This window comes from Moschus berezovskii, chromosome 4, assembly GCF_049115385.1.
Source record: "Moschus berezovskii isolate FMDL1 chromosome 4, NW_MosBer_1.0, whole genome shotgun sequence".
NCBI lineage: Eukaryota > Metazoa > Chordata > Mammalia > Artiodactyla > Moschidae > Moschus > Moschus berezovskii.
The window spans coordinates 33,642,206-33,656,528 of NC_142463.1; the positions used below are offsets into that span (position 1 = coordinate 33,642,206).

General features: G+C 39.1%; 1 protein-coding gene across 4 annotated transcripts in view; it reads right to left on the reverse strand.

Annotated features, from left to right (window-relative positions):
- Window positions 1-411: 411 nt before the first annotated feature.
- The window catches only part of OMA1 (OMA1 zinc metallopeptidase), a 74,967-nt gene continuing 61,055 nt past the window's right edge, over window positions 412-14,323 (reverse strand). For 3 of the 4 annotated variants that reach the window (XM_055402464.2, XM_055402463.2, XM_055402462.2), the window contains one exon: window positions 412-1,450. In XM_055402464.2, the coding sequence (XP_055258439.1) occupies window positions 1,244-1,450 (207 nt within the window). In that variant the 3' untranslated portion in view covers window positions 412-1,243. Of the gene's footprint in view, window positions 1,451-1,471; window positions 7,415-14,323 lie in introns of those variants that run through there. The other variant, XM_055402465.2, reaches the window with a different exon arrangement.

Genomic DNA, 14,323 nt, shown 5'->3' on the forward strand with positions numbered 1-14,323 from the left:
CAGTTCCAGCCCATCCTAACACCCCTCTGGTCCATGTCTAGCTCTTTTATTCTCAAACACTGAACCAACTGACCAATAAAGACCCCAGGTTCACACCAGAGAGCTGGCAGAAGACATAGAAGTGGCGTTCTAGAAGTATTTAATTATGGACGAAAAATGTTTCAGTTCAGTTCAGTTCAGTCGCTCAGTCGTGTCCAACTCTTTGAGACTCCATGAATCACAGCACGCCAGGCCTTCCTGTCCAACACCAACTCCCGGAGTTCACTCAAACTCATGTCCATCGAGTCGGTGATGCCATCCAGCCATCTCATTCTCTGTCAACCCTGTCTCCTCCCGCCCTCAATCCCTCCCAGCATCAGAGTCTTTTCCAGTGAGTCAACTGTTTAGTGAGCTATAATAATGAAGTAATGAGTTAAGATCCTCCTCACACAGTAGCTTCAATGTGTTGATAATGTTCTATTAATTTATAGATTTATAGGGTATTTGTATACCCTTTTCCATGTATCAAATATTACATAACAGTTTTTTAAAGGGCAGTGATATTAAACATCTGGAGATATTCAAATAAGTTGAGACCACAATGTCTGAACAAAACAGTGAGCTATGAAATCCATCTCCACCACTTCTTTAATATTTACCAAATTATCATTCAGCAGTTTCATTCACTGTGCATGAAAACCCTCCATCTATAGTCAGCTATTTTTAATAGTCAATCAAACTCCTGCATTTGATAGCTAACCACCAAGATGACTTCTTAGTCTATTTTCAGAACTGAAAAAGTAGATCTAGTGCTAGAACCAGTGACAAGGATACACAACAGGCTCTATTCTGTGTTAAAGAGAATTGATCAGTTAAATTATCTTCATACTGGTATCAGCCTGATTCAACTCCCTTAACGTCTGAGTTACCACAAGGTAATGAAACAAAACATCAAAGAAAATAAGAAATATAACTGCTAGTTCACTTTTGTGGATTAAAAAAATTCAAGATTCAAAAAAAAATGTGAAATACAAATTTATTCTGTGGCATTTTCCTCATTAAAGATATTTTTAATTGATTAAATATATCAATATTTCATGAAAAATAAATACCTACTATAAGAATTTAGATAATACCTGTAATATACATGATTTAACCCTGAGTATCGATTTTTTTCCTTTCAAACATCATTTTTTAAAAAATAACAAGAAAATGATAAGGACTGCTGCATTCTTCATGTATCCTGTATCTCATAAATTTTAATTCAGCTGCCAGTTCTTTTATCCACTATACATGTTAATGGTATTTGCTTCTGGTTTTGTATGGGAAGAGCATCCATTTTCTGTTTAACAGTGATATTTAGGTCTTCTTTCTCTGCTTCAAGAAAATTCTTCATGCTGAGTTTGAATAGTAATCGAGGGTCTGGTCCAGAAAGTGGTGGGCAATTACAGGTCTCTCTAATTTTGAGAGCCTATAAAGAAAGAATATATTACAAAATATATACATACATATAAATTAATTAAAACAATGAAAAATAAGAACATATTCTGTATTTCTGCAATAAAGGGATCTTAAATACAACATGTAAAAGAGAACGTATGTAAATTCATAGTAAATAGTCATATTTACATAATTTATTCATACAATAAGGTATTTGCAAAGAAAACTGTATCTGCAATGACTGCCCACTGTCCTATTGGGGATAAACACGGCTTCTTGAAGGTAACTCTACGATTTGTCAAACTCGAGCCAATCCTGAGAATAATATTCAGATTAAAAAGAGCTGAAGACTCAGATTTTTTTCAAGAGGAAAAAAAAAAACAAAAATAGATGTGAACACACTGAAAGAAGATATACATAAGTGGGACAGTCTGGGGTGGAAATGATGCTAATACCCTAGACAAGTAAGCACAACACCTTTTAACACCAGGGAAAATAAAATGCTGCAGGGAAAAGAAAAGTAAACATAGTATACCACATGGCTCAGCTGTGATGAGTGTTTACAGTGTTAAAAAAAAATCTATCTTTATCCAAGCAAAAGGGGGAGATCTGTATTCATGCCTGTGTATGCACAGGATGTGACAGTGGTCAGGGAATGCTTAATTCTCATCCTCCATGGGGAGAAAAGAAACATAATACCCAACTCGGAAAAGTTAGGAAGTAGCCATATAAGCATGTTCAGTTCAGTTCAGTCGCTCAGTTGTGTGCGACTCTCCGCGACCCCATGAATCACAGCACGCCAGGCCTCCCTGTCCATCACCAACTCCCGGACTTCACTCAAACTCATGTCCATCAAGTCAGTGATGCCATCCAGCCATCTCATTCTCTGTCATCCCCTTCTCCTCCCACCCCCAATCCTTCCCAGCATCAGAGTCTTTTCCAGTGAGTCAACTCGTCGCACGAGGTGGCCAAAGTACTGGAGTTTCAGCTTCAGCATCAGCCCTTCCAATGAACATCCAGGATTAATCTCCTTTAGAATGGACTGGTTGGATCTCCTTGCAGTCCAAGGGACTCTCAAGAGTCTTCTCCAGCACCACAGTTCAAAAGCATCAATTCTTTGGTGATCAGCTTTCTTCACAGTCCAACTCTCACATCCATACATGACCATGGGAAAAACCAAAGCCTTGACTAGAAGAACCTTGGTTGGCAAAGTAATGTCTCTGCTTTTTAATATGCTATCTAGGTTGGTCATAACTTTCCTTCCAAGGAGTAAGCGTCTTTTCATTTCATGGCTGCAGTCAGCATCTGCAGTGATTTTGGAGCCCAAAAAAATAAAGTCTGACACTGTTTCCACTGTTTCCCCATCTATTTCCCATGAAGCGATGGGACCAGATGCCATGATCTTCGTTTTCTGAATGTTGAGCTTCAAGCCAACCTTTTCACTCTCCTCTTTCACTTTCATCAAGAGGCTTTTGAGTTCCTCTTCACTTTCTGCCATAAGGGTGGTGTCATCTGCATATCTGAGGTTATGGATATTTCTCCCGGCAATCTTGATTCCAGCTTGTGCTTCTTCCAGCCCAGCATTCCTCATGATGTACTCTGCATATAAATTAAATAAGCAGGGTGACAATATACAACCTTGACGTACTCCTTTTCCTATTTGGAACCAGTCTGTTGTTCCATGTCCAGTTCTAACTGTTGCTTCCTGACCTGCATACAGGTTTCTCAAGAGGCAGGTCAGGTGGTCTGGTATTCCCATCTTATGCCAGCAAATTTGGAAAACTCAGCAGTGGCCACAGAACTGGAAAAGGTCAGTTTTCATTTCAATCCCAAAGAAAGGCAATGCCAAAGAATGCTCAAACTACCGCACAATTGCACTCATCTCACACGCTAGTAAAGTCATGCTCAAAATTCTCCAAGCCAGGCTTCAACAGTACGTGAACCGTGAACTTCCAGATGTTCAAGCTGGTTTTAGAAAAGGTAGAGGAACCAGAGATCAAATTGCCAACATCTGCAGGATCATAGAAAAAGCAGGAGAGTTCCAGAAAACCTTCTACTTCTGTTTTATTGACAGAAACAAAGCCTTTGACTGTGTGAGTCACAAGAAACTGTGGAAAATTCTGAAAGAGATGGGGATGCCAGACCACCTTACCTATCTCCTGAGAAATCTGTATGCAGGTCAAGAAGCAACAGTTAGAACTGGATATGGAACAACAGACTACTTCTAAATTGGGAAAGGAGTTCGTCAAGGCTATATATTGTCACCCTGCTTATTTAATTTATATGCAGAGTACATCAAGCAAAATGCTGGCCTGGATGAAGCATAAGCTGGAATCAAGATTGCTGGAAGAAATATCAATAACCTCAGATATGCAGATGACACCACCCTTATGACAGAAAGAGAAGAACTAAAGAGCCGCTTGACGAAAGTGAAAGAGAAGAGTGAAAAAGTTGACTTAAAACTCAACATTCAGAAAACTAAGATCATGGCATCCGGTCCCATCACTTCATGGCAAATAGATGGGGAAACAATGGAAACAGTGACAGACTTTACTTTGAGGGGCTCCAAAATCACTGCAGATGGTGACTGCAGCCATGAAATTAAAAGACACTTGCTCCTTGGAAGAAAAGTTATGACCAACCTAGGCAGCATATTAAAAAGCAGAGACATTACTTTGCCAACCGAAGTCCATCTAGTCAAAGCTATGGTGCTTCCAGTAGTCATGTATGGATGTGAGAGTTGGACTATAAAAGAGGTGAGCACCTAAGAATTGATGCTTTTGAACCGTGGTGTTGAAGACTCTTGAGAGTGCCTCGGACAGCAAGGAGATCCAACCAGTCAATCCTAAAGGAAATTAGTCCTGAATGTTCATTGGAAGAACTGATGCTGAAGCTGAAACTTCAATACTTCGGACACCTGATACAAAGAACTAACTCACTGGAAGAAAACTCTGTCGCTGGGAAAGGTTGAAAGCAGGAGGAAAAGGGGACGACAGAAAATGAGATGTCTGGATGGCATCACCGATTCAATGGGCATGAGTTTGAGTAAACTCCGGGAGTTGGTGATGGACAAGGAGGCCTGGCGTGCTCCAGTCCATGGGGTTGCTAAGGGCTGGATATGACTGAGAGACTAAAGTGAACTGAACTGAACATTTCACTAGGTCTCACTGATAAAATAATGGCCTGGAGGGGTAGAGGGAAGACCTAAAGGACAGGACCTGAGGGAAGAAGTAACTCGGGTATCCAGAAGAAAATTCCAAAACGCAGCAGTGAGTGCCAGAACCTGAGATGGGAGAGTCGTGTTCCAGACGGTGAGGAAGCCAGGACAGCTGCAGCAGAGGGGGTATGTGGCAGGCGCAGACCGTGTGGGATCTCACGGGTCAGGGAAGGGATCCTGGTCTCACTCTGAGTGCGCCTGCTTCTGACATCTGTGGGGTCCATGGCAAGAATGCAAACGGAGACTCAGACACCATATATTTAAATATCTAAAATGACTACATTAAAAATGTTCTGTTCTACTTGGAGGAATAGACAATCAAAATGACGCTGATGGCCAAACACAAAATTAGCATCCTTGAATTTCACCGTAAGGCTGTAGGGAGCCTACCCTGGCTGCTGCCACTGGCCTGCAGTCCATTCCCTTCTTCCACAACCGCCCACCTAGTACTAGGAGGGACCTTATGTGCGTGTGTCCAAGGAAAGAGGTCCACACAGGCCCTGGAAACAGTCTCCAAAGGATCTGGGTGAGGAATTCCATTATCCCTAACACCAGAGTGTCTGGTGGTGACAGCACAGGTTCTTAAAAGGGACTATTCCCTTAGGTCTCACAGGAGAGGAGGGCATACAAGCAGAGGCAAGTCAGAAAAGGGTCTTTTTTAAATGGTTGAGGCCAAGACAAGAGCTTGGGTCTAGGATTCTGACTCTGAATGAGGCTGTGAGTTACCAAAATAAAGAGGAGAAAGCACTGAAGTGAAATTCTTTGGTGACAGAAGTCTTGTCTGAATTTTCTTTGTAGCTCACAATACAGCAGAATGTAGTATGTACTCAGTGTTAAGTAAATGTTTGTTAAACTGAACTGAAAAAAGAAAAACAATGTTTCCCAGCTACAGCACTAAAGTAAACAGAAATTCAGACCCTCAGCCAAATGGTGACCTACTGTCCAAACAAGGATACCTTTGAGAGTGAAAGGAAATGCTATTACAGTAAGATTTACACCAAGACATCAGGCACGAACTGAGACTGTCCCTGGCAAAACTGGGGCATACTACTCTTGCTTTCACTCCTCTACAACCAGGCTGATGTTCTTTCCCAAGTGAGAAGCCATCCTGTCACAGCTGCTGCGTCACATGCCCAAGGCCTTCCCAGTTGTCAGTAAAGGCCCAAGTGTGGGGTTCAGCAGGTAACAGGTGGTATAGCTGAGTTTAACAAGGAGAGATGTGAAAAAGCAAACAGAAGAGAATACCATCTCCAAGAGTCTTTTATATTCAGTAAAAGCTCTTCTCTTTCCCTTACTCTAGTCAATACTTTTGCATTCAACAGACACTTAGAATACCATACTGAGTAAAGTGCTGCTGCTGCCGCTAAGTCGCTTCACTCATGTCCGACCCTTAGCGACCCCACGAACTGCAGCCTACCAGGCTCCTCCATCCATGGGATTTTCCAGGCAAGAATACTGGAGTGGGTTGCCATTGCCTTCTCCGAGTAAAGTGCCAGGTACACCCAAATCAGAACAAACAGTCATGATCCCTGACCTCAAGCAATTCACTTTGCATTTCCCCACTATTGGGCTTGTGAATAGTTTCCATAGTTTTATTTTATGTGGCTTTTATAAGTTACCCTGCTATGAAAATCTTTGTTTAAAAAAAAAAAAGATGTTATTTTCTAATCTCCAGTTGGGAAGAAAAATTCACCAAAATAAAATGATCTGAGCAAAAGCATAAGAACAGAGTGTAATTTTTGTGATAAAGGACCAGATTGCTTTCACCAGGAAGGGTTTATCACCTTATAATGTCATCAGCATACAATCACATATGACCTAATCCATGTAAGAGCGCATGATTTCTATCTAGACAACCACATAATTTCAAACCTCAGAATTCTTAGAAATCACACATTAAATTTTACAGAGAAGAAAATTGAACCCTAGAGAGGTTAAGTGACTGGGAGGAAACAAAACACTGCCTAGTATTTATTTACTTGTAATTGCCAAAACTTGGAAGCAACCAGGATGTCCTTTGGTAGGTGAACGTATAAATAATCTGTGTTACAAGCAGACAACAGAATATTATACAGCATTAACAAGAAAAATTTTCAAGCCATAAAAAGCCATGGAGAAACCTTAAATGCGTGTTTTTAAGAGGAAAAAAAAAAGCCAATCTGTAAAGGTTACATAGTGTATGAGTCCAGTTACATACATGAGATTCAGAAAAATACAAAACTATGGAGACACTAAAAAGATCTTGTTTGTTAGGGGGTAGGAGGGAGACAAGGATGAACAGACAGAGCAAAGAGTATTTTTAGGGTAATGAAACCTACATGATGTAGTACTGCAAGGATAAATACACGTCATTATACATTTGTCATACCAAATGTACAACTAAGAATGAACCCTAATGTAGGTTCATCTGTGGTAACAAATGTACCAGTCTGGTGCAGGACTTTGATAGAGGGGGGTACGCCCACATGGAAGCAAGAGATAGATGGGAAACTGTACCTTCCATTCAATTTTGTTATAAACCTAAAATTTGTCTTAAAAACAAATCCATCTTTTTCAAAAGCTGGCATGGAAGTAATCCCAGGTGGCATTAGTGGTAAAGAGCCCATCTGCCAATGCAGGAGATATAAGAGACGATGTTCAATCCCTGGATTGGGAAGATCTCCTGGAGAAGGGCATGGCAACCCACGCCAGTATTCTTGCCTGGAGAATCCCATGGGCAGAGGAGCCTGGCAGGCTACAGTTTACAGGGTCTCAAACAGTCAGATATGACTGAAGTCACTTAGTACAGCACCACACAGCACATGGAAAAGCAAAAAGGTTGAGAAAAAAGGAATTAGAACCCACTTTTGTTGATTTTGTTTTTTATACTTCTGCATTACATGTACTAATGTAGTTTCTTTCTTTTTTTTGCACATTATGTTTCCTGAGTAATCTTTTACTGAATAAAATGTACTTCAGCAACATCTGAGCTACATTTCCTTAACTGCTAGAAAAACTATATATACTTCATAAAGGTTTATATTAGTATTTCTTCACACGTCAACTGTTTTTCTTCTCTATCTATCAAGCAGAATCCTGTTACAGATCACATATATTTTCATCAAGTCTTCATTTGTTTTGCATAGTAAGATTTTTACAACATATATTGGTAAAACATTCTTTTTTTCACTTTCCTTTCCACATTTATTTTATTATGCTTTGTGACATCAACATCTTTTACTTTTTATAAATTCAAATCTTATTAAATATGCTTTCCTCTCTTTTAAAGTAAGCAATGCTTTCCTACTGTAAACTACAATATGCTTTTTCCCTTACTTTCTGTATTTAACTCCATGCACTGCACATAATAGTACTTAATAAATGCATGCTGAATTTTAAACAAACATTTATAGAACACAAGCTATGAATAAATCATTATGATAAATGTCATAGGAAAAACATTCTTAAGAGTTTTTACAGCCTAAGAGAAAGCAGGAATGCATTCACGTAACAAGAATATACAGTTCTAAGAATTCCATGGAAGACCTAGCATTAAGTATGGGATTAGCCAGCCTAAAGACTCCCACTAGGAGTCAAAGAAACTAACATTTACCATTCATTTTCTATGTGTCTTGCACTGTGCCAGGTGTTTTATCTAAATTGGTATTATGATATGAACTACTTTGAAATCCTGGGCTCAGTGTTAAATACTTATCATTAAAGTATCTTATTATGGAGGGAGGGAAGGAGAAAGTTTCCCTTTCTTAGGCCAAGCGGGAAGGAGGCGTGATCTCCACACAAATATATAAATCATTCATTAAACATCCAAGAGAGACTGCTATCTCAGTTTCCTTCTCCAGGGGATCTTCCTGACCCAGGGATCAAACCCACATCTCTTTATGTCTCTTGTATTGGCAGGCAGGCTCTTTACTACTAGCGCCACCTGGGAAGTCACCAGGGCTTCCCTGGTGGCTCAGATGACAAAGAATCCATCTGCAATGCAGGAGACCCAGGTTCAATCCCTGGGTTGAGAAGATCCTCCAGAGAAGGCAATAGCTACACACTCCAGTACTCTTGCCTGGAAAATTCCATGGACAGAGGAGCCTGGTAGGCTACAGTCTATGGAGTCAAAAAGAGTCAGACACGACTGAGTGACTGAGCACACACCATCCTAAAAGCAAGAAAAGTTGGTCTGGCTAGATACCATACCAAAACGTATTCGTTCCATTGGTTTTTGCTTGGTTGGTTTTGTTCCATTCCCCTTTAAACTCTTACACTTCTCCACAGTCTGAAAAAATCCAAAGTCTCTTTAAGTGTTTTTAAGATTTCTCTTTATACCACAGTATCTTATAAAAGCCTATTTTCACAATGAAGGGCAAACATTTGATAAATGTATGTATCTAGGTATGTTCATGTCAGGTTTCTCTTCCCTGATGCTCTGGGATTCTTCTAAAAATTTATCCTGAGAAATGTTATCTAAATTAAAAATGTGACACAGAAACAAGTCAAAGAAATGTCTTCTGTCTTGTCAAAAGACAAAACAAATGACCCTTACCACTGTTACACACAGCTTGGATTTCCTTGTGTCTTCGATATGCTTGCGTTTTTTTAAACACCTTTTTTAGCTTCGGATGTTTTAATTTGGTTGTGCTATGTACGTTCCTCTATCTCTGAGCATCAATAAGTCTTTGCTCTGGAGCATCAATTCTGCTCTTTGCAACAGCTACTCTGTAGTATTCACAAGTGAAGTAACTTTTTGAAGTGGGTGTGTCTTACATTTGTAAAGTCATTCTTTCTTCTTCCTGTCACTTTCAATGTAGCTAAATCAGCTTTATCACACAGCTTTATGTGGTGCTGCCTCTGTATTTGCTCAGTAAGTTGTGTCCAACTCTTTTGTGACCCCATGGACTGTAGCACTCCAGATTCCTCTGTCCATGGGATTTCCCAGGCAAGAATACTGGAGTGGATTGTCATTTCCTCCTCTAGCGGATCTTCCTGCCCCAGGGATCAAACCCAAGTCTCCTGCATTGGCAGGCAGATTATTTACCACTTGAGACATGAGGGTAGCATCTCTGATGAAGTGAATTTTTTAAATTAGCCTGAGATTTGAGGGATTTGTTTTTTAGTTTTTCTACTATTTAAAGCTTATCTTATTCGAGGAAAATGGGCATTTAGGGGGCTTTGGTTTTTGTCGTTAATGCTGGATTTAGTTGAGATGAAGATCTTTGTGGTATTATTGGTTGAGGACTCTCAGCCATTACCTATTTATTAAATATCAATACAATTATCTGTGACCAACCTTCCTTTCAACTCTTATGCACTCATCATCATTGTGATTTGAAAAAAAAAAGCTCGCTTACCTACATTCTAAATCTACTCTTAAATAGGAGAAAAATGTGCCTGCAACATCTTTTGTTCCATTAGAGCTGATGTGGCTGGTCTGAGTTCCTTCTTCACTGTTCTACATAGATCGATTCCTCCTAAAGATACACAGGTCTTACCTGCTGGCTCAGACAGTAAAGAACCTGCAGAAGACCTGGGTTCGATCCCTAAGTTGGGAATATGACCTGGAGAAGGGAATGGCTACCCACTCCTGTATTCTTGCCTGGAAAATTCCATGGACAGAGGAGCCTGGCGGGCTACAGTCCATAAAGTCGCAAAGTCGAACATGACTGAAGCGACTAACATTTTCACTTTCTGAAGACACAATCAGCTTAGCCTTTTGAGACAGAGGAGGATATTTCTTCAATTAAAGACACTTCTCAGGTTGCTGAAGAACTGGATCTTTGGCAGAGTGCCATATCACCACCTCACAATCACTTGCTGGCTACGAGGGGGAAAACCACATTCCCAAAGGAGGGGTTACAGTATCACCTCCAAACCCTCTGATCAAATGTGGCCATCACTGAACATGGAGCAGTCAGATTAAGAGACTCCTGACGTGAAGCCATAACTGCACCACCTATAAAATATTCTTGCCAAAAGTTAACTTCCACTTATAAGCATACAGAGAAAGAAGCTGGTCAGGGCAACAAAGAAGCAATCAGATAAATCTAGAATGTGGGTCTAGATTTATTCAACACATCAATAACATGTTTAAAAACAAACCAAAACAAAGGGCAGGGAGACTGTCCTAAAATCAGAGACTTGAGGGACAAAGCAGGGAAATGCTATATGGATTTGTTGGATCATAATTTGAATAAACTAATTGTAGAACTATATTTTGGGACCATATTTGAGTATACAAAGGATATTTAACTTTATTAAGGGGAAATTACTTAATTTTCTTAGCTAGGATGATGGTATGATTACAGAAGAAAACAGTACTACTTTCTAAAATGCATATTGAAGTATTAGGAGGGAAAGCCCTCATGTATAAGTTTTGCATTAAAATACTTCAGGGGAAAGAAATAAGAGAAGGGGCAAATGAAGCAAATGTATAAAAAGTTAATACTACTGAATGTGAGTGAAAATGAGGGTTCATTAAATTATTCAAATTATTCTCTATCTTTATATATGTTTTAACATTTTTACCATCAAAAATAAAACTAAAAATCTATTCTTAAAAAAAACACCTTTTTTTTTACTATCTTCACTTTTCCTTTGTCATTTTTCACTTCTATAACTTCAACCTTGATATTATATCAGTATCTTTTAATTCTAAATGGCTCATGAGAGGTTTCAATGTTTTTCCTGAAAAATGAAAGCAGTCCCTTTCAGTTCAGTTCAGTTCAGTCGCTCAGTCGTGTCCGACTCTCCGCGACCCCATGAATCACAGCACACCAGGCCTCCCTGTCCATCACCAACTCCCGGAGTTCACTCAAACTCATGTCCATCGAGTCGGTGATACCATCCAGCCATCTCATTCTCTGTCAGCCCCATCTCCTCCCACCCCCAATCCCTCCCAGCATCAGACTCTTTTCCAGTGAGTCAACTCGTCGCATGAGGCGGCCAAAGTATTGGAGTTTCAGCTTCAGAATCAGCCCTTCCAATGAACACCCAGGATTGATCTCCTTTAGAATGGACTGGTTGGATCTCCTTGCAGTCCAAGGGACTCTCAAGAGTCTTCTCCAGCACCACAGTTCAAAAGCAGTCCCTTTAGACCCTCTGAATTTCCAGCTCTCTTCCTTAATTTCTGAAGGTAAGCACATACTTTTCAAAAGATCTGAAATTTTAGTATCAATAACCTCAGTGCAAAAACACACTAGAAACAAATTTAACAGAAAATAATGAGAATAGTAGGTTACCACTTCAAGGAATAGGAAATACAACAGAGAACACAATATAATGCGTGGTTACTTAAAAATAACCAAAAAACTTGTTTTTTATTAGTCTGACAGGATGATCTGATCTGGTGTCTACTTGAAAGGTTAACAGAAGACAATAGGAAACAAAGAGAGAGAAAAACTGTGAAAGAATTTGAAATGGGTAGTAAAAGATCATTTGGTGTCCTGTCAAGTGCATCCTTGGAGAAGGCAATGGCAAGCCACTCCAGTACTCTTGCCTAGAAAATCCCATGGATGGAGGAGCCTGGTAGGCTGCAGTCCGTGGGGTCACTAAGGGTCGGACATGACTGAGCGACTTCACTTTCACTTTTCACTTTCACACATTGGAGAAGGAAATGGCAACCCACTCCAGTGTTCTTGCCTGGAGAATCCCAGGGACGGGGGAGCCTGGGGGGTTTCCGTCTATGGGGTCACACAGAGTCGGACACGACTGAAGTGACTTAGCAGCAGCAGCAGCAAATGCATCCTTGGGTATTATTTCTGTCTTTCATGGCCTTAGAGCTATTTTACCACACTGTAAGTTGTGGAAAACTTAAAACACTGTAAATGATACTTGTCCACAGAAAAGGAAATAAACTGTATCTGGTACTACATATTAAGTAAAACAGCAATTACTTATGCATAAAAATAAACTAAGTTCAAAAAAGAAAAAGGAAAAAGAACAGGGAAAAAATTAACACCAAAGAAGCCTCATGGTTAGGTTAAAAGCCTCCTTTGAAAACAGAAACCAAGACATTTCAAGGGGAAAAAAAAAAAATCACCTCCATTTTTTAAACATGTTTTTCTAAAAATATCATTACTTTTCTCCCCTTTACTCCTAAAAGCAATTTTTTTTCTAATAGCCCATTCATTTCAGCCTCAAGTAGATACACATCAAATGCACCATAACATTTTTTTAAGGTTTTAGACAATGGTACTGTCAGGCTTACTGGTTTTATATGATTCAGAGGCCAATTCAATTACAGTAGCTGCTATGATATTTGCCTTTTCCTCAACACTTTTCATGTCAGACAAAATGAAATTCTGTAAGGTGAACAGTGTATGTTTGTGTACATTGGCCAACAATGACATTTCACTTCAAGGTTAAACACTCTCATATTTTCTCCTTATGAGATGTATAATATTAATGACTTATGCATTTACTTTGTCCAATTATAAATATGTAAGAATGATTTTTACATGTGAGTTAAAACCCCCAGCTTCCTGAAGGTTTAAAGAATTTGAAATAAAATGAGATTAAAATGAATGCATTTATGGTCTGCCACTGAGTGATTCTTGTACCTAAAAATTAAATACAGTAAATTTGAAACTCAAGATTTAAAAAACAGTTTACAAATAAAGCTGACACTGAAAGTTCTAAGAGTACTAAAAAATAAATCCTATTCAAAATTACGATTATAATAACATAACCCCAGACAACTAGTAATTCCAAATTAAATGCTTTCCCTACATACTCTATTATTCTCTATCCCCTTCCCCATGCCAAGGAAAGGATGACAGAGAGTTGGTGAGAGAAGAAACATAAAAAATTTAGTATAAATGCTTTCAGTTGTAAAATAAATCCTTCAAGTAAATTTCAACCCCAGGTTATTATGCAATTTTTCTTATTAACATCTATTCATATAGTATAATATACTTACAGAAAAAAATTAAATAAGGTTATCTCTTTCAAAGACTATGTATGGTATATATAAATTTAAAATTTGAATATAATTTAAAAATTGTCATACTATTAAACATCAACAGGTTGATATAACATCTGTTCTTCAATTTTTCACCCAAGTTGTTATGGTAACGGAATATGTGGGATATGTTTCCTAAATTTAACTGATTATTTCAAGTAAATAAAATTATAACACCATATCATTAACTACAAATAATATCATTACTATAACTCTTTATTTATCCTTTTTAAATACTAGTGGATCACAGGACTATATTTAACTAGGCATTTACACATGCATTATCTCAGAATTCACATTTTTTAAAAAAGCAAGGATATTTTTTTCCAATTTGGAGGCTTGATTTAGAAACAAAGCAAAAAAAGGAACTGGTTTATTTTCTGAACAATATACTAAACTAAAACACTCCAAAATTACATGATTATACTGTTTTGCAGGAGCTGTAGATCACACTCTTTTCAAATATAACACAGATCCTGTTACTCCTCTAGTCCTCAGCTCAAAACACTCCACTGAGGCTCTCTTCAATCATGTCCAACTCTGTGTGACCCTATGGACTGTAGCCCACCAGGCTCCTCAGTCCATGGAATTCTCCAGGCAAGAACACTGGAGTGTGTTGCCATGCCCTCCTCCAGGGGGTCTTTCTGACCCAGGGATGGAACCCGAGTCCCCTACAACTCCTGCACTGCAGGCAGATTCTGTATCACTGAGACACCAGGAAAGCCCCCACTGCTGCTCTA